Source organism: Perca fluviatilis, chromosome 3 (assembly GCF_010015445.1).
Source record: "Perca fluviatilis chromosome 3, GENO_Pfluv_1.0, whole genome shotgun sequence".
NCBI lineage: Eukaryota > Metazoa > Chordata > Actinopteri > Perciformes > Percidae > Perca > Perca fluviatilis.
The window spans coordinates 34,859,269-34,880,455 of record NC_053114.1 but is presented as its reverse complement, the minus strand read 5'-3'; the positions used below and the strand labels follow the sequence as shown (position 1 = coordinate 34,880,455).

The window sequence follows — 21,187 nt, the reverse complement described above, 5'->3', positions numbered from 1 at the left end:
ATTTGTGATTGACACTGCATCAAACATAATTCCAACGTTAACGTAGCCTACTCTCAATCATTTTCAGCCATCTTTGAGGTACCAAGGTAGAATTATTCACTGAAAAAGGCCAATTAAGTTATGCGCACCAGTTTACTGTGGTATTATCTTAAGCAGGAAATTGGTTCGTTTCCCTTACAAAATGTTTTAATCACATTCACAGTCACATAAATGGTTGACAAAATGATCCACTGTCCACATCCAACTTTTCTTTATTTTCTAACCTTAAATAAATTGAGAACGCGCTGTATGCTGGGATTCTGCGGGAACGGGGAGGTTGCAGAACGCCATCTTTAAACCCCACAAGAGGCCAGCTACAGTTGTACACCGGGATGAAAAACACTACAGCGGGATATAAGTTCAAATCGTGGACATGGTGTGATTGTCTCCCGGTCACGTAAACAATAAGGAACTGTCGGTGGAACTGTAAGGAGAGACGGTCACGGGACACCGCGAGAACCCTAGGCTGGTGTTATCATAGACCGACAACAACAATAGACAGAAAGACAACAACAACGGAGCTCGCTAAGTCGCTCGCTAGCATCTTGCCGAGCGCTGCGCTGTTTTCAAATGCTAACTAAAAGCTAGCTAACGTTAGCCACTTCATCCGAGAGTGACTTCATCAGCAAATCTGTCCGGTTGCGCTGCATTTCGACCGGGACGCTGTTTATACTTGGCACTGGGTATCCAGCTACATCGACAGTGGGAGTCAACCATTAATTTGCCACATTTTTTTAACCAATTTGGTACATACATTTGCGTTGTGGCTTTAGCTAGCTAAAAGCTAGCTAAGTCCCGACTTCTTCCCCTCCCCAGCGGCCCAGCCGGAGATGCGTGGAAGATGTCGGTGTCGGGGCTGAAGGCCGAACTGAAGTTTTTGGAATCCATTTTTGATCCAAACCACGAACGCTTCAGGATCATTGACTGGAAGCCTGACGAGCTGAGCTGTCAGTTTAATGTTACTGGGGAAAAGCTGTTAATTATCCACTGTAATATAACGGTAAGATGACAGGAACACAAGTGCCGGGATGTATCCCTTGTTGGTCGTTAGCGAGCTAAAGTTAGCTGGTTAACCTGCTAGCCAGATAGCAGAATAACGTTACTTCAACAACCGTACAATCTGATGCTGTGCGTGACAGGCTTTTTCGTATTTTCATTAGCCAGTGTCAGTGGGAGCTACGCAGTCTTGAAGGTTTTTGTTCTGACAATCCGACATGAAACCGAATTGATAAGCAACCCTAGCTAACGCTGCAATCTCAATGCTAATGTCTCCAATTCAAATTGTACGTTATTTACTGATTCTATGTTTAGCCCTGCGACACGCAATATAGGTCACATGTGTTGATTTTACTCTTGTTTTTGCTGTGTTCCACTGTATTTAGGAATCTTATCCATCTACTCCGCCGATATGGTTTGTGGACTCTGATGACCCAAGCTTGGCGCAAGTTTTGGAGAGGTTGGAAGATGTGAGAAAAGGCAGCACCCTGGTAACGTTAGCTATCCTAACACTCTTGTTTTTCACTATGTGTCATTGAGGAAAACTCAACGGTATACTTTGTGAGGACAATTTTAATATTCATAGTGAATGTTAACCTTAAAACCTCGATAAAAAAATATTGCCTGATCACATAGGCCTAGATTTTGGGTGAATACTTACTTACAATGCATAGGTTATTGTGTGATACAGCAGTTGGTTCAAGTAAACAAAAATGAATAATGAGCAGATAATTTATTTCCCAGCTGACTTATTCTTATCCTGATACATTTAAACATACATGATACAACTGCAGCCCAAATGAAAAATACTACACTTTATTTCACTTAACTGACTTGATTAGCTTAACAAGTAATGACCAGGCTGCCTCTCCACAGGAGCATTTTCTTTGCATTATTGTGATATAATGCCAGCCTGCTGTGTTGAGCTTCACCAGGAGGAGGCAAATCATTTATTGAAGACTTTGATTTGTCAAGCCAGCTATCATTTAGATGTGTTAACCCTAGTTCACTTTTTTACTGGATTTTATATTTGTATTCTAGACTACATTTCACAAAGTGTTGTCCTTTTAACATTTATTTGCATACTTTTTATGTTGAACTAGTTAACTGAGTTTTCACTGATGCAGGTTGAGTTTTTGCCATTTTAGTGTATTCACAAGACGTACACAACTAGGAGCTTATTTAAATGGGTTTATTAAACGTAACAAAACAGCTTGCATGTGCTGCATAAATGTGTGTGAGAATTTGTACTGAGGGAATGGGTTAAACGTGTACGTGCCATAACTGGCAGGTACAAACAGACAGGTTTTCAGCAGACCGAATGGCTGTGTCATTAGATCATTGGGACAACCTTTGAGGTCAAATGTCTGTGACCAGCAGATTGTTATGTAATCCTACATGTGTGGTGCCATCCTGAGCTTAGTTCGCCTACTTATTCATGCTGCTCTGTTAGTAGGACACAAAATGTGCTTTTTATAGAAGTGCTTTCAGTTTTTTTCAAGTATTTTTTTTTTTTGCAGTTTGCACCATGACTACATTCAGATAAAGAATACAACATTGTTTATGTTGTGTGGGGTAGGGTGTAAGGGACATACCTTACATTCCTGTGAATAGATAAGATCAGTCTATTTTCTTACTGTAGCACAGATGTTTTAGCGGTACCCTATATTTGAATTGCACCAAATTTGCAAAGGCAAAACACATTATCTGATGGCAGCTTAATGACTATGCTACCTAACCCTTTTTGTATCCCTGTTTTATTTTGAATCTATAGTTTGCAGTCATATGTGAGAGTAATTTGCCCTAACTTTATTGCTACACTTACAGATCGCACGATTTTACATTATTCCACCATTTCCACTTGCATAATCTGTTCACATAATATATATAAAAAATTGGGAGGGGAGGTGGGTTCCTTATCTGAAGCAAACCACAGAGGCTGTCTATGCTGTACAGATTTTAAAGCCCCTTGTGGCAAATATGTGATATTGGGCCATATAAATACAAATTAGGCTTAATTAAAGATAATCTACCTTTTATAGTGTTTCTGCCATGTGGCGTTGCTGTGTAACTGCATTGGTTTATCTAACTCTGTATACCCTCTTCTTTGTGGTTTGTCTTTCCTAGCTTTTGCAGCAGTTGAAGAAACTCATTTGTGACCTTTGTCGGCTGTACAACCTTCCCCAACATCCAGATGTGGAGATGCTTGACCAGCCCCTGCCTGCAGGCCCTGTGGGACCAGACCGAAAGGCAAGGCTGTCTAGTTTGCTCTTGTGAAATTCCTCCGCATGGCATGGAATGCCGTGGCCAGGACATGGCCAGTATTTGTTTACTTTTAAGGAATAAAACATGCATACTTAAACAAGGATCTTTTAATATGCACTTCTGAACCACTTTGCTCAGTAATGAAATAGCAGTCAACATATTACAGAGGGCCTTGTTGATTGATGTGAAGTTGTTCTCTAAGCTGATCTTCCGTGGTTATGGTCAGGAAAAGGTGGTCTTATGTAGGGGTGTAACGGTTCTGAAACCAAGACCAAAATCCGCAACACAAACATTCACGGTCTCGTGTCACAGTCCCATCTTCCGCGTCGCGGTCTCATGAATGCAGCGTTCTGTCTGTCACAGAGACATGGCTGCATGGACACATTCCAGGCACAAGCGCAATCATCGACCAGCTTTCAGACGGTACGGGCGGACAGAGACCTCGGAAGGTGCGGTAAGATGAATGCAGGGGGGCTTTCTGTGATTGTGAAAAACGGGTGGTGTAACCCCAGTCACATGATCGTTAAAGAAAGCATCTGAAACCCGGATTTCGAACTGTTAGCTCCGAGTCTCTATGCATTTTATCTGCCTTTCTTGTAGTTGATTTAAATAAAACCCAGATGTTTTATTAACACCCCCCCACCCCCCTCAACCGAACCATGGATTTGGAGAATCGTTACACCCCTAGCCAATAAAAACACCAGTCAGCTTGGGGAGTCTCTTTCAGATGACTTTAATCAGCTTGACTTAATGCCTTTGTGTCTATGTGTGTATAGCATGGGACAGAGGAGGTCACATCTGAAGAAGAAGAGGAGGAAGAGATGGGCGAGGTAAGTAATAATCTTTGGTCGAAACCTCTAACGTATTGCTCTTACAAGATTGTGCTGGTTCAGGAATGGAACACTTGTATTTTCCTCCCATCTTAGTCATAATTTGAAAGAGAAATATTTAGGCTGTTGGTATTGCATGTTAGTATGGTATGTGGTTTGGGAAAGCATATCGTTAAAGATGCCAATGTTTACATATTTTATATTCGTATGTCGATCCTTATCCTCCCCCAGTACGTACACATGATTATTGTCTTTAGGTATGATTTGATTATGATCTAGTCACCCTGGATATTGTTGAGCTAATGTTAATGTTATTCCAGTGAACAAGGGAGATTTATCACATCTTTTGACTTGGCACTGGCTTTGATCCCTGGGCCGTTTTTTATGTTTCACATATTGCTGGAGAACCAGAAACTACTTAAAATGTCTAAAATATCAAATATGAACCAACAGGACATAGAGGATCTGGACCACTATGAAATGAAAGAGGAGGAGCCTGTGGATGGGAAGAAATCCGAGGATGATGGCATCGAGAAGGAGAATCTGGCCATCCTGGAGAAGATCCGAAAGAACCAGAGGCAGGACCATTTGAATGTAAGTCTTTGATTACTAAAGTACATATAGTATATATTTTGGGGTGCTAAGATGCTTATGGTTGATAACGTATTTTCAATTATATCCAAACTATGGAACCAGCCATCTTTCATGCACTTATTTGACAATTTTTTTAAAGAATTTTGAGGATCAGTGAAATATTTATATAAATATTGATGTCTAGTGGAATAAAGCTTTCTCTTTGATGTTGGCCCATGTTAGGTACAGATGACAGGTTTACCTTCACGGTGAATTGCAAAGCACTGTGTTCTTTGTCTTTATTGTTACCGTTGTTGTTTTGAATTTTTGCAGGGAGCCGTGTCTGGTTCAGTGCAAGCCTCTGACCGCCTGATGAAGGAGCTAAGAGAGATCTACAGGTCTCAGAGCTACAAGACCGGTATGCACTCTGTACAATGTTTTGCTCTTTTGGTGCAGATCTGAGTGAAAAGAACACTTACAAATAACTCTACCCGGAAACTAACATAATCCTACAAACCCTCACACACAATCACCATTAATTCTATCCACTTTATGTGATTGATAGTATTGGTGAACATCAAGCATTGTAATACAAGAACAATGATGTTGACACAATCAGAAATTTAACATTTGAGAGTAAGTTTAGTTGTGTGGAATTTAAATGGTGCCTAACACCTGTCCATGTGAAGTCAGCTCCACCCTTTTGTCAGTGTGGTGGCAATACTATAGGTTACTACACCCTTTCAATGTAACTTGCAACCATCTCTTGTATCCTTTAGTAATGGCTATAAGCACATGGACACGCCTTCCAAAGCATCTTAAAGAAAAATGGCATTCAATGTGGGGAAAAAAGAAACCCATTTTAAAAAAATTAGGCAGAGACCATTTTGATGTTTGATATTTTATTTTGTATAACTGTTTCACAATTGAACAAGTCTTTCAAATAATTTCTGCAGAATTAACTGACAGTGATGTGACGTAGTGGAGCTACCAGTTAAAATACATTTCATGCATTGCCTCACTGTATTACCTTTCAGTTTATAAAATGAAAGGGGAGATTAAATCATTACAGTTTTTACAAGACCTTGCATCGGGAGACATCTGAGAACTCATATCTAATCAATTTCTGTTGCAGGCATCTATTCAGTTGAGCTTGTTAACGACAGCCTGTATGAATGGCACGTCAAACTAAGGACGTAAGTAACTGGGATCTTGTGTCACACATTATCGTCAACATAAACACAGATTGATTGCATAATTTACTGACCAACAGGGTGGATCCAGATAGCCCCTTACACAGTGATTTACAAGTCCTAAAGGAGAAGGAAGGAATGGATTACATTTTACTAAACTTCTCATATAAAGTGAGTAAACTTGACTCTGCATTAATAACAATGAAGCAGCATTTTGGAGTCTGAAGTCCGTTAATTGACCATTTTTGTTGGTCCTGCTCTACAGGATAATTTCCCCTTTGATCCACCGTTTGTCCGCGTGGTTTCGCCTGTGCTTTCTGGAGGGTGAGTTTTAGCTGGTGCACTTTCCACTGTTTCTTCTTTCCCCAATGACTATTTTATAGTTGAGCCTGAGTTTGTGAACAAAGTGTCTTTTTGAAAGAGGACCTCATTGTGTTGTTTTCATAGCCCTTTCTCTGATAATTATTTTCTGTCCTTGCTTTAGTTATGTTCTTGGAGGAGGTGCCCTGTGCATGGAACTCCTCACCAAACAGGTATGCCAGATGTATTTGTTTAAAGCCATACATTAATGTGAATTTGCACTGCATAACATTACATATAAATTTTGATTATATTTGCATCAGTTTTACACTTTTAAAACCTACTCTTATTGAAATTGTTTTTCCTGATTGCAGGGATGGAGCAGTGCCTATTCCATTGAGTCTGTCATCATGCAGATCAATGCCACTTTAGTCAAAGGAAAAGCCAGAGTGCAGTTTGGAGCCAATAAAGTAAGCACTAGAGGTTTCTTTTCAAGTCAGGAAATGTCCTGTGATAATGTTGAGCTCACATAATGAATGATGTGGACCACGATGACAGTGCTTTGACACAGAGGCCTTATAACGGCGGCCTGTTGTACTGTGTGAGAATCTCCTGTTTCTGCAGCCAAAGCTAGTTATGTGCAATTTTTTTTGTATTGGAATGGGGTGGGATGTGCAGGGTGTCACTACTTGGATGGCCAAGGTAGATGCTTATTTTTTTGTGCTGTCACTTGTACTTGTCATGTTCTCTTAATGAAACCTAATCTGTCTACCGGCTTTTCTCAGAGTTTGATAAATTAAGTCCCAAGAAAAACTAGATATTTAAGCCCCTCTCAGAACCTCATAGATGCCAATCCCATTTAGTGTGTCATATGTTTTTTTTGGCTTAAATTAGTTGATTTTTCTCACTTTTTTAGTTTTATGTGTGTGTTTGGCTTTCATGCTTCCCCCAATCTGATAAATGCTGGGGACGCATAATGTGCAACTGGGATAAAACATTTTTGGAAAACATACATGTTTTTTCTTTACATTTGGACCTCTGCACTGTTCCTGTGTAAGAGGTACTTTAATTAGCTGACTACTGAGTGCCTCTTACAACAGCTACTAAAATTCTCTTTTTTTTTTTTTTTACTTGGAGAACACACACTTGTGTGTAACACAACAGCGTTGGCATCTTGTGTGTGCAAGCCGATCCGCAATAATCACCTATGTGAACCCGACCCGCAACTTGCCAACTTTATGCATTAGAGTATATAGTACTCTACTATAGCACCATAGTAGCACAATTGTCAAAGAGGACAAAGACGGCTGTTACGTCTGCGTGTGTGTTTTGAGAGAGGGAGAGAACGAATTGAAGAGAAGGTGGACTATTGCATACAATGTTTCTGTAAGTTATTAATAACTTTGCCTACTCAGAACCACTTTTTTCACCTGCCTGTGGGTCGTCTCACGAAGCATACTGCATGTAGTCCTGCCATGCCGGTTGTCCCTTTCACACGGACGTCGGTTCGGATCTATGACTATCTTCACTGCCAGCTTAAAGGCACAACAACTCTGTTTCCACCATTCCGTCTTTGTAACTTTCACAGAGACGGCGAGGCAGATTAAACAGTCCTGTCTTTGAATGTAAAAAGGGCTTGTATTTTTGTCAACCTAAAAAATTGGACCCCACTCAAGGCCTGACAGGAGTATGGTGTGCGGTGTTTGATGTTAAAATACTTGTTTTAAGAGTGTAATTTTAAGGAACATGTTTAAATTATAAACTATAGCTAAATTAAAGCTTAACCAGTACTGAAAAAAGTCATGAGGACCGTTTGACAGTGAATTTTACCCTCATACCACTAATACATTAACGCAGGAACCATGCGGTGTTTGCTGTCAGCGTGAAAAGGGTCAACACATGTTAGACAACCTGGTGTCAGGACCTGTCTCAGTCAGGTTTAAGCACCTAATCTGAAACCACTTCAGTTTAGTATGAAAATGTGAACTTCTTTTTAAAAACTATAGTTTTTCTAGCGTCACTATAGAATTGCCACAATCTTACCCAATTTCTACAAAGCCCACATAGTGAAAGCAGCACGAAAGCAGGGCAGCTTCAGTCTTGCCTCTATGTCTACACAGGATGTGTTCAGGCAGAGTATTGAGTTTAGGTCATCCATGTTTTTGAGGCGCTCACTGCCCAACACACAACCACTGAACGTGCTTGCATAAAATGGAGGCTGATAGAATCGATGCATAAAAAGATGCTTTGGTTTGCAGTTTCGCACGTAAAATGTGAGTGAAATACGAGCCATGATGTGGCCCGTGTGGACGGCTGTATTGATTTAAAATGGAAGCGTATTGGTTTAGACGCACTTGAGAAGGACGACTGAAAAACGTGGCTAAAACCCCTTCTTTGTAGACAAGTTGTTAACGTACAAGGTGCTCTTGAGCAAGTCACCGAACCCCCAACTGCTCGGGGCGCCTGTCCATCGACAGCTGCAGCCCCCTCACTCTGACATCTCTCCATTAGTGCATGTGTAGGTACTGAGCATGTGTGGTTATTTCAGGCCTGTGTCGAATGTGTATTCTGCCAACCGAGTGATAACATTGTAATTTCCCTTGCGGGATTAATAAAGTATACATTATTATATTGGCTGCAACTTTAAGTCCTCTTGGCCATAAATTAAGTTTTACTTGGCTGCCTAAAGTCGGTTTAACAAAGATTTTAGACCGATCTATAGTTTTAGGCCAGTCTTAATTTTTCTCATACATTAGTCTAATGTGTGTTTCACAAAAGTTAAAACTGACTTGCTGTACGCCTAAAAAGTTAGCATATTATACCTACAAACCGAGGCTAACTCAGAACTAGGGGCCATGTTTCTATGGTAACAATTAGTGGCACCAAAAGACAAAAAAGTATGTATGGTAATGATGTTGTGGAGTGAGCAATAAGGTAGGAAAGAGTTTTTAGAGACTGCAGTAAGAAGTTAGAAATATACATCCAGGTACATATACTAGTAAAGGCATCGTGAGTTTTTGTTTGCCTAAGGAGTTTCCTTAGGATCCTGAGCCTGATAGATGAGTTAGCGAAAATATTCAGCCCTGCCACATTAAGAAGCCAAAGCATCTCCACTGCTACATGTCTGCACAAAGTTGGGATTTAATTTTACTGGAAGTTTATACCCCGTTGAATTTTCCCTGTAAAATATCCTCGTAACTGCTGATTTCTTCCAGAACATTTTTTGCTGAAGTGAAGGGAGCTGAGTGGTTTGAATAGTCATGTTGTTTAGGTTTAAAAAAAAAAGGTCTCAATCTACCCAGAATTCAGGACAAATTAGTCTTAAAAAGTCTTAAATTAGATTTTGTACAAAGTTTTGTATAAATCTAAGCAGTGAATGGTGATGGCCAGGTTTGCGTGAAAGCTATCCGTTATGAATGGTCAAACAAGGGAAGAATATAGGTTTGATATCCTGCACTACACACTGGGTTTTGTACTTGAAATTGGAGATAGAGAGAAGCTTTTTTTTTTTTTTTTTTTTTGCCTGTAGAAAACAGCTGTCATTGTGGTTTCCTGTTCTGTACTGTCATCATAAACCCAGTGCGCACTCTAAGGTTGATGTCATTTTCTTTTTTTAATTCAGAACCAGTACAATCTTGCCAGAGCACAGCAGTCCTACAAATCTCTTGTTCAGATCCATGAAAAGAACGGTGAGTGTTTTTGTGCATAACTGACCTTGTTTACTGAAACCAAATCCCTCCAATGCATTAAAGCTGAGGGCAATTATGGCTTCTAATGTTGTGTATGTACCAAACATGGACAACATTTACATGCATGTAGTCCACATTATTACACTCCATTTGTATAACTTGTATAGTAGCTAGCAGGATATAGAACACAGCAATACACATACAAACTAAGTACAACATGCATGTAATTCAGGGCCATTTATTTGCATATAGATTTATACTTAAACAATAACCATGTCACTTTGGCTGTGCTTTCACTATGATTCTGTTAAAGTACAGACCATTTTATTTATCACATTTACCATTTTTCACACTTAATGTTAAAGATCTTACTGACCTTATTTTTGGGGCTCTTATTGGAGTCTATGTGAGCCTCAAAGACACCAGCTAGGTTCTAGCAAGTTTTTGTTACGGCAGATGGATTTAAGTGTTTAAGGAGACCTATAATGCATTTCATGTTCATACTTGTATTTTGGGTTTCTGCAAGAACATGTTTATATGCTTTAATGTAAAAAAAAAAAAAAAAACTAAACAAAATTATTTTTTTCTTACTGTCTTGTCTGATTATACCTGTATTTACCCTCGGTCTGAAACGCTCCTTTTTAGCACCGTAAACTATCTAAATTTTTCAGACCTTTTACCTTCAGCTAAGCATTTGGCAATGTCAGGAGTGTGTAACACAAAGTAAACAATCTGGAAGCAAGACAAATTAGACTCTACTCTCTATGTGTATTTTAAACATTCTTGCTAATATGAACTAAATTGCATTACGAGAGATAAGAAGGCTTCTATGAAGTAGTTATACACTGTCAGGAAAGTATTTGTAGTGTGAAGGTGCCCTTGTTACACACTACTTTATCTTGTCTATTATGGTAGATGACAAATGTCCTAAACAATGGTCTTAATAATTATTACATTTACTTATATAACTTGCTGTTTACCAAAATGTCATGTTCAGATTCAATGATCAGTGTTTTAACATAATTTCACATACATGTCACAATTCTGCTTACGAACTGAATCCTTTGTGACTTTTTAATTTGATCATTATAATTGATATTTGGCTTGGTTTCTGAAGAGCCGAATAAAAGAATGATATGCCCAGTCAAATCCTATTAATATGCAGTTTAATATCAAATTGCATAGAATCAGCAAGATAAGAATCAATATTTAAATTTGAAAGTTAATTTTATTTGAGGAACAGCACTGCTAGGTCTGTTGCTCAAAGATGACCATTAATGCAGATTTTTGTTGTTGTCCTTGACCTCTGTTAAAACACCCCGCTGCATTTTAAAACCAGAAGTGCCAGGGAAAATATGTAAATTTCTTTTACTCTGTCAGGCGACATTGGGCTATATTTAATTGCATTAGAATGTGAAAGTTGAGAGCTGAAAGCCTGGCTGAACGTTAACCATATGAACCATATGTGCCCTGGGCCTAACCACTGAACACTTTCGACCCAATGTTTTGGTTCTCTTACCAGACATGGTTGGTAATGTAGGTGCAAGCTAGGGCATTGGATCAGAAATGATATATCTCGTTATTTGTTTCGGCTGAATGATGATACAAAATATATATCTTGGAATTTTCTACGAAGTGGGCTGAAGTCAGAGCCACGTGTGAGATGTCACAAGACACTTTTATTCAAAACAGACCTGTCAAAAAAAAAATGCAAAGACAGGGTTTCCTTTGCTGTTTATAAATGTACAGCTGCAACACATGTAGGTGAGAGAGTGATTTGCAGACTGGATTCTCTACTCACTGAGTGTGTGCGACCAGTGGATACACTGGTGCAATTACAGGTTTTCCTTTCCTGCTTAAAAGAAATGTACAGCTGTGCAAATAACAATAAAAATGTAGGCAAATGTCAGCAGCGTGAGCCAGTGCTTTTGCAGGAGAGCCTGTGAGCGAGTGGGGGCAGGGTTGCCCGGAGAGTGAGAGACGAGAGATGCAAACACAGGCACAGCTTTATGGAAGCACTGTTATATAACGCAACGTTAAACTATATCGATATAAACGGTAATGGCTTATGCCATGTCTCGTTTGAAAATCTAGTGATATACCTTAAAATGTTGTCAAACCCTAGTACAAGACAATGAGGCAGAAAAATGATGCACATGCAAAAAGCATCTACATGTAACCCTAATACTTAACTTAACCCTACTTTTGGTGGCGGAGACCTGGGTCCTGTACAACGAAGCAAGTTCAAAATGTCTTCACTAACCCCTGTTGACTGGAGATTGTTTTCTATATCATTCTTTGTTGTTTTTTTCCCCCCTTAGGCTGGTACACACCCCCTAAGGAGGACGGCTAAAACACACTCCTGCCTTTCCTGCACTGGGACCACATGTCTTTGATTTACTTTTTCCTTGCGACCAATATTTCTTTTTCTTTTTTTATCCTGCAAACCATTGTGTTCTCTACATGAGAGTTTGAACTCCAAACCAAATTCCTCATTCAGTGCCCACCCAGAAACTAACACACACACACACACACACACACACACACACACACACACACACACACACACACACACACACACACACACACACACACACACACACACACTCCCACCTGAAATTTACATCCAAGCTCATCAGCTACCCGCAAGGGTGTCCTCTCCTCAATATTTATCTCTCTGTACATCTGTTTGATACAATCTCATTTTTCCATTGCGACATTCATCCCATACCCCAGAAAACGGAAACCCCAACAAACCCCCTTTTTTTTTGAACAACCAAGATTTCCTGTTTGAAAAAAAAAAAAAAAAAAGGCCTCCCCCCCCACCAAAAAAAATTTTATCCCCCACCCCCCAAACAAACCCCCCCCCCCCCAAAACACCCAACAGAAATCGCATGTGTCAAAACTCACCAAATCCCCAAAAATTCCCTTTTGTTTTGGTGGGGCCCAGGGGGGAGGGGGGGGGGGGAGGAAAAACGCCCCCCCCCGGCGCGCGCGGCCGCTCCCCCGCCCCCCCCCCCCCCCCCTGCCCCCGGAAGGGGGGGGGGGGGGGTTCCTGATACGATGCAGCGGTGGCTGGGAAGGACATTTTAAATGCTGGTGGTGGAAGAACCGCTACCTTTTCTCTCCATGGACGGCCTCTGTAATATTGTGCTCATGTATTATCTTTGCAATGCCAAGATCCCTCCTCTGGAATAACATGTTTCTGAGGCTAGCTTGCTTTCAAACCTCCTTATCTTTTAAAGCTTGAAGTCCTCAGGTGGGGAGGAAGATATAGAGACCTCTGCAGCCTGGGTGGGATACCCCATAATGAAGAACAGCAGCTGCTGAGCTCCAAAGTTGGAGACCACTGTCGTCGTCATCACAACCAGCAACTGGACAACTCCCTGCAGGAGAGGTTTGGTGTGTCCTAGGTTGGCAACCCAAGAACTACAGTATAACCAGGCAAAGCAGGGGCGTGCTTGGTTTGGATCACACTGTAATGTAGTTGATTTTAACGCCACGTGTAAACATGTAAATTTGTATTTCTGCAAAAGGATTTAATTGTTTATAATGTAACCTTGTCTGGGTCTTTGGCTGGGCAAAGACTGTATTACTATTTACCCTTGTCTATTAACAGCAGGGGCACTGCAAATTCTCAACTCATTTAGAATAAGAACACGTTGCTTCATGGATACTCTTGTAGAAGGAAACAAAAGTACACCATGATCTTATGTAAGCTTAATGACTACTGCGGTTTTGTTATTTCTTATTTTTATTTTTTTTTTTATTAATATTGATTTGTAGTCCTCATGTTATTGACAACACCGACAGTACCATTCCCCTTATTTGATGACACCTCTACAATGGCCTAACAATAATGGCGTAGACACAGCTGTTTCTGGCATTCCAGAGGTTTGGCTATTCATATCTAATCACTCAAACCGGATGAACCTCAGTAAGGCTATGCAGTGAAGACACAGTCTTGTGGAGTTTTGTTGTACTGAAGAAAGTTAGTCTTAACAGCTTAACAGTGTAGTCACCTGCTTAGTTCTCGTAGCTGATTCACATCCTGAGCACTTTGCCAATCCTGCAGTCGTAACAGTCTTGGAAAAAAGAAAAAGAGAAAAAAAAAAAAAAAGTGACCTTTTACCTTCGGACTTTTCCTTGACCTCGTGGCTGGTTTAAAAATGCAGCCAGTTTCAAATTCACAGCAATAGTCTCGACCATATACCTTCTGGCTTCACACCTGGGAAGTTCGACTGGAGTCTGTTCCATTTCCAGAGTATTTGTGTAGGTTTGATAAATATTTGTAGGGACCCAGCTCTTCCCATTACCACCTCTCTGGTTGCTATTCATAACCACTCTCAGCACAGCTGTACCCCTCAGCGTGCTGGGTCTTTGATGTAATGTGAATAATATGCAGAAAACTGTGGAGCATTCCAATTAATGCAGTTACACGTTTGTTGTGGGTGTTCTATTGTGTGGTTACTTGCATTGTTTTAAGTATATTGTCCTGAAAACCAGCATAGAAAGCTTAGTTATGCTAATTCATACGGTCATTCCTCATTTTTAAGTTGATTTAGAATTTTTCTCCGTAATACTAACCTCAGTCACAACACCAACATTTTCAAAACCAGTAGAGATGGGTTAGAAAACATGCAGCCTAATCATATTCAACACGTCTGACATTTGTTTAGACTTGCAGGATATGTTTAACAAGTGTCCCCCTCCTTTCTTGTTTCACCACAAGCAAAATCCCAACATGACTATGGATCATTGGCATGGTTGTTAGCTGTTGTGATGCCATTTGGTAATGTACTAATCACTTCATTCTGGTCACTTTGTCGAGCCCACCCCTGCATTCTCTGGAGAAGCAAACTCAGGAATACATACTGCACACTCGGCTTTGCTAAGGATTGCTTCAGAATATCGCCATGAAATGCAAGATTGAATGTGTCAATCTTTTTTTTGGGCCATTTTAAAATGACACATCTGTTTTACCATTAGGCATTGCAGTGTGTTTTGCTGTCAGTTTGCACACACTTAGATTTTCTGAATACCGTTGAGGTTCAATAATTAAGCAAGTTTTTTGAAATGATTCAATGTGTGGAGCAGGGATTTGCTCCTACCTTCAGATTAACGTGCTCTTGGTGAGGGATTCAGAACCCATCCACCCCGTCTCTTTGATATTGCTGTATTTTGCATGTCAATATATCAATGGGTGTTTTTCCCCAAAGCTACTGAAGGCAGAAGTGGTGGGTTAGGTTGGTTAAAAAGACTAGATGTATCCGTTTTTCATTAAGTGTTTACTTAACTCGTGGTTTCCTACATCAGTGCACAGGATCATTTCTCCCTGTGTGCCGCTTATTGAACCAGGCCAGATACTATGAGAGACGCATGGACTTACAAGACATCCTACCTGCTTGGATTACCTTTTAAAGATGCCAGGATTCCCAACAAAAGTAGCAGTTCAGATTTGTGTGCCATCAGAACAATTGTAAGCCCACATCTTTAACCTGACCTTTGAAATAATGGTGTACTTCAATCTGTTGTGTATTGAATAACAGCTTCTCTCACACAAACTCCTGTTGTCTGACTAACAAAATGTCTCTGCTTTGGCGAGTGACATATTGGTCTGAGTTCTGAATTAGCCTGGTTCTGGGTTCTTTACCTTGCTTCGTTAACTGCAGTGGCCGGGTTATAAAGTTATGCACTGTTAGCATGCTTTGGTTTGGTTTCATTTTTTTTTTTTTTCCATTGCAAGGGTGATTTTGACCATGTAAAGTAATTTGTAAACTTGCATCAAGTTTATAAATAAAGAATTTTATGAAATATCTTTTTATTCTGTTCAAATGAAAATTGTTCAGTAGGAAAGGTAAAACTATTTCCTGGAGGAGGAATCTATTCAAAATCTCCCTGCTATTGAATTAAAAAGTATCACCCCTGTATAGGCACAGTTAAAAGTATTGATTGGCTAATTGATTCTGGCACCTAAACACTCTGGTAGCAGTGAAATGCACCTCATACATGCATTACGTTACCCACCAATCTACAATTAATTTACAGAGCTACAGATGTTCTACGTGGATCCTGGCTTTCCAGGTAATGTATTTCTTGTGTTTTCCAGTAGATGGTGTTCTCTGCCAGAAGATTCAGGTTTCAGTTTTTATCCAGAGTGGCCGTCAACATCCAGGGGGACAACCACCCTTGCCCTTTTTGCCCCAGGAACTGAGCTAGTGCGCTTGAGGCAGTGCCCTTTCGGTTTGCCTCTGACATACTGTACATAACTGGAACCCTTATTAACTCAAACTATGGGCATTTAAGGGCCTCTGTTGCTCAAAGTATACTTAGCTATTGATTATTTAAAAAAAAAAAACATTACAACTCAGGTGTGATGCATGATGATGATGCACTTTAATGACCACACAGCAAAGCAGGTGCGATTTGTTTCCGGTGTGTGTGGCAGCGTGGCTCCATCAACATCATCACGTATTCATTTTGTTTAACAACATAAAATGCAGAAAATGGCCACAGCATAAGTCACCTTCAACCTCTGACAGCAAAACAACAGTAACAACTAGTCTGTGAAGGTTCTTAGTCATCCAGGTCATGGTAGTTCTCTGTGATAAGCAAAGGCAACTGGACTTGCTAGAAATTACTTAAAGTAACAACCAATGCAGTTTGCCCAGAGGGCACAGTCGATGGGGTAAACAGCGGGTTGCAGTGGTTAAAAATGTGATATTGAACCAGTTTGTCTGGGTGGTGTGCTGGGTGAGTGGGATGCACAGATTTTATCCTCTACTTTCAGTACAAATAGATTTCCTTTTGTCATTTCTCACCACTTACTCAATGATCTTTGGCTTTCCACTGTCACTCTCTCTCGTGTGTGTGTGTGTGTGTGTGTGTGTGTGTGTGTGTGTGTGTGTGTGTGTGTGTGTGTGTGTGTGTGTGTGTGTGTTTGTGTGTGTGTGTGTGTGTTTTTGTTGTTGTGTGTGTGTGTGTGTGTGTGTGTGTGTGTGTGTGTGTCCATCGTCGCAGTGTGTATGTAACCGTGTGCACATGTATGTGCATTCTGTGGATTAGCGTCTCTTGGGTTTGGAGCCAGACGAGGATCGTGTGTGTGAGAGTGAGAGTGAGGCTGGCTACAAATCACCACTAGGTGGTACTGGAGCACTCTTGTAACTCCAGGCCATTGTTTTTTTTAGACACTGGCGCCAGTCAAAAACTCCTGTCTGCATGTAACATCAGTCAGCAGTCGGTGCTCCATTATTACACTCATTCTTGCTCTTAACATCTCTGTAGCTCATTTCCTTCAAGGTTGAATGAGTGAAGATCATTTGTTTCAGTGAGAGGACTGCTATTGATGGGACACAGTCTGATATGGACAGCTCATATTCTCCACTGAGTGTGTTTGAGTCAGATATTGTCATGGTGGGTTGGCGAGCGCTGCTCTCATAGGTGTCAGGTTTGTGATAAATAGCTGAATCAATCCCCATCCGTTCTTATGAGAAGCAGGAGGGCTGAAGTAGATACCATGGTGTGACCTATTGAGTCTGTGGTGGATCATGCTGTTGCAGCCTGGATAGTTTTGGATATTCTAAATCAAGAACCAGAGTGTACTTTTTCACGATTTCAGAAATCTGCAGTTCAACAATGAAAAGGCTAAAAGGCCTATTATTGCAGCACTTTTTTTTATATTTATTTATTTTTTATTGTTGTTTATGTGTGGGTTTGGCTGGACTCTTGGCCTCAGAGGAGCACGCCTAATTATCCAGCTTCAGCCGATCTGTTTGTCCAGCCTGTCACCCGCCTCAGACACAACACTGTGAGGAGGCCGTCAAGGCTCTGGGCCCGGAGGAAAGAGGCTGTGCATCTCTGTGATTAACTTGCTGGTGCCCACACTGAGACAGCAAGAAATAGCTGACTTTTCCTCCTTCACCCTGGGCCGCAGCCCAGCACACGGTGGGCCGCATTCAGAATCAGCTGGAGTTGATTGATAGCCTGCGGTTTAACTGCTGCATCCCGAGCCCCACTCTCACTGCTTTGCCTTCCATCAGTAACACAAGTGTAAATCCAGGTTCAGACTGAATGACTTTAGAGAAGCTGCGAGTAGTTTAGCCTTTTGCCTTCTTTCAACGACCAGTTGGCTCAGATGCTATAATACAGATAAATGAGCTAATACTATAATACAGATAAATGAGCTAATACGTGACTGACATTAGTCGGTTTCGATTTGCTGCATACAATATGGATTTGATTCCCACGGATTCCATTCCATCAACACATTTTTGTGCTTATGTTGAAGGAATTGTTAGACATTTTGTGGAATATGTTTATTCACCTTCATGCTGAGAGTTGAATAAGAAGATTCCACTCTTGTATCTATTTTTTAAATATACAGCCAGCAGCCGGTCGGCTTAGCTTAGCATACTGACTGGAAACCGGGGGAAAGAGCTACCCTGGCTCGGTCGAAAGGTAACAGAATCGGCCTGCGTGCACCTCTAAGCTCACTGAACACAATACATCTTTGTTTGTTTAATCCGTACAAAAAGCGAAGTGTAAAAACAACAATTTTCCGTTTAAAGGGGGTTTTGTGCCTGACTACATCTTGGCTGGGAGCAATAACTTCCTGGAGTCTCACCTGATCCCTGCACTACCTATACAGTCTCATTAGTATGTCAATAACTGCAAGTTCCTGCAGTTACCTTTCCTCCGATTCATTAAATTAATGTAATCTGTTCCTGCCAACTCCTCTGGTCAGTGTCCCAAAGATGCTTTAAACAGTGCAGCAGCATACAAACAAAACCAGATGCTTTTACAGACAGCAGGGGATATTAATAGACAACCAACACTTGTATAGTGGTCTGTGTGAGCCTTGTTAGAGTAAATTGAGAACACAGGAGCAGAGCTGCAGTAATGGCGTCTGGCTTTGAAAGACAGCAGAATCAGTAGCTGAAGAAGAATCAATCACAGCGTGACTCTCTATGACCTGATGTTAGAGCTGAGCATCTGGGGAGCAATAAGACAGGTGTCATCGCCACAGACACTGTTACTATACAGCTATACACGTATCCACTGTTGTTGTTTTTTTTTCTCCTTTCACATTAACAGCCAATTGTTTTTAAATGTATACCTAAGGTCATGATATTTTTGATGAGGTGGACATATATTATGTGGGGAGTCATTTACATGGGGAGAGCACTGTGAATGGCTACTGAATAAACTGTGCTGTATGTTTGTGGAACTTATTCCAAGGTGAGTTTTGGCTGGACGGACTCAGAGGTGCTTTTAGGGAGAGGAGAAGGTCTTCCTGCTTAAATCGACAGCAAAGTGAATTTGCACAGTGGAATGTTTGGGTTTTTTAATGACCCTTATATCCGCACACTGATCACATTTACACACTTTATTTACGACATTTCGGCCCCCACACCTTCATCAGGGAGAATTCATACAAACATTGATCACTCTAATTGCCACTGAAATAGGGCAAATAATTGTTAATGAATCATGAATTATTTTGAACACACTCACACACACTCACTCAAGGCTGATTTATGCTTCTACGTTGAATCGACGGCGTACCCCCGCAGATCCGTTTGTAAAGTGTCTATGTGTCAGTAATGTTTTGAAATTAGCACTTCGCCAGCAAGCAGTACTTTGTGGGCAGTTGTGCTAAAGTTTGCTTGCTAACATAACATAAACTGGCTGGCAGACACCTCGCAAAGAACCTCAGACTTATAACCCCCTGGCGTTATGGCGGTGAAATGCACCGCGATGCAAAGCAACCCCGACGCAGAGCTCCGAAAGGGTCACAACGCCGTAGCTACGGCGTGGAGTTGACGCAGAAGCATAAAACAGCCATCACTCTCTCACACACACACACACAGAGTAAAATGATAAAAGTTGAAGAGAGGGATGAACAAAGACATGAAAAAAGTGATGGAGCTCATTTCTCATTCAGCAGTTGTGTCACTTTAATAGGGACACTGGCACCACCTCTGCTGGAGAAAATGGAATATCAAGGTGATACCTAACTCTTGGTGTTGTGCTTGATTTCTTTGATATGTTGCAGAATAAGTTTCATAAATCTAGTTTAGTGAAATCATTAAAACATTTACGTTGTAAGATATAGAATACCAATGGATTTTTATTCCAACAGAGCTTTCAGAAATCCAGTGCTTTTATCCACCAGCAACAATGCTTTACAATGATGATCCTCTGGGCCAGAGAAAACAAAAGCTTCATATTTCCAGTGGCAAAGGAGAAGACAGCACAATTTAGTCAATACAATTTACAGTACTTCCTCTTTGGAAAAGAAAGCCAATCTTATTTCATTTTGAGTAACCCAAACATTTTAGGAGAGCACAATTTCTCACAGCACCCCTGAGAGACTGACCTTCACGGGCCTTCTTTCATGTCTCCATAATACTCCATTAAAAGATTCACTTCAAATGTATTCACAGTTGCCTCTCAGGCCGCAGCAACGTCACAATCAAGAACCAGAGCGCATACATTACACTAAAAGGCCAGCCTCAAAATCCAATTCTCCCAGGCTTGAAGTATATGTAAATATTAATGATCAATGGATCTGCATTTTGCCTCATATGCTGAAGCTTCCATTCATTCAGATCAGAGCATTCTTTCACTGAGGACACTCAGTTTTCAATCACCCAAGATTAGGCGTTTAGCATTTACTGCATTGGAATACAATCATTTGTGTGCATCTAGCGAGAAAATGGTTTGATAAAGATGCAATCCAGCTGCATACACTCTTTGCTGCAATCTATTATTTGTCATTGTTTGGTCTCAAAATGAGCCTTTTTTGTTGATTGTCTATGAGTTCTTTTCACCTTGAATGCTGCCTGCGTGTCCTCCCTTTACTGAAAGGTAGCCAGGGGTTTACTTCAGCATGACGATATGCTTCCCTGAGCAGACTTATACTTCAGACCAAGCTAAATGGATTTCCATTAGAGGGGCTATGACTCATTCCAGATGCTTACTCAATACTGTGTGGGCACTGTAGCAGAAAGTTTCCTCCAGACAGAACAAAAAGCACAACAAAACCAAACATTCTTGTATGAGATAGCATCCAGAGAGGTATGTGCCTCGTACCTTTTGCATTACTCGTGTGGCAATTATCACAGCAAAGAGGGTTGTCATTGGTATTGTGGTGTGGCGACAACAGCATGGGTGCTGTTCAACGAAGAAGAACGCGTACACAAATAAACACGGAAGACAACAAGACAGATTGCTTACAAGCTCTGCAAAGTAAGCAATACAGAACAGCTAATGGGAATTAGTTCAGTTAAAATGCATCTCT

General features: G+C 40.8%; 1 protein-coding gene across 1 annotated transcript; it reads left to right on the top strand.

Annotated features, from left to right (window-relative positions):
• Window positions 1-306: 306 nt before the first annotated feature.
• LOC120555974 (ubiquitin-conjugating enzyme E2 Q2-like) lies at window positions 307-12,624 on the top strand. Its single transcript, XM_039795213.1, has 13 exons — window positions 307-1,039; window positions 1,422-1,526; window positions 3,163-3,285; window positions 4,077-4,130; window positions 4,584-4,724; window positions 5,037-5,121; window positions 5,839-5,899; window positions 5,977-6,067; window positions 6,162-6,220; window positions 6,381-6,429; window positions 6,571-6,666; window positions 9,819-9,885; window positions 12,207-12,624. The coding sequence occupies exons 1-13, from the start codon at window positions 881-883 to the stop codon at window positions 12,236-12,238; spliced, it is 1,122 nt and encodes a 373-aa protein (XP_039651147.1). The 5' UTR covers window positions 307-880; the 3' UTR covers window positions 12,239-12,624.
• The last annotated feature ends 8,563 nt before the right edge of the window (window positions 12,625-21,187 follow it).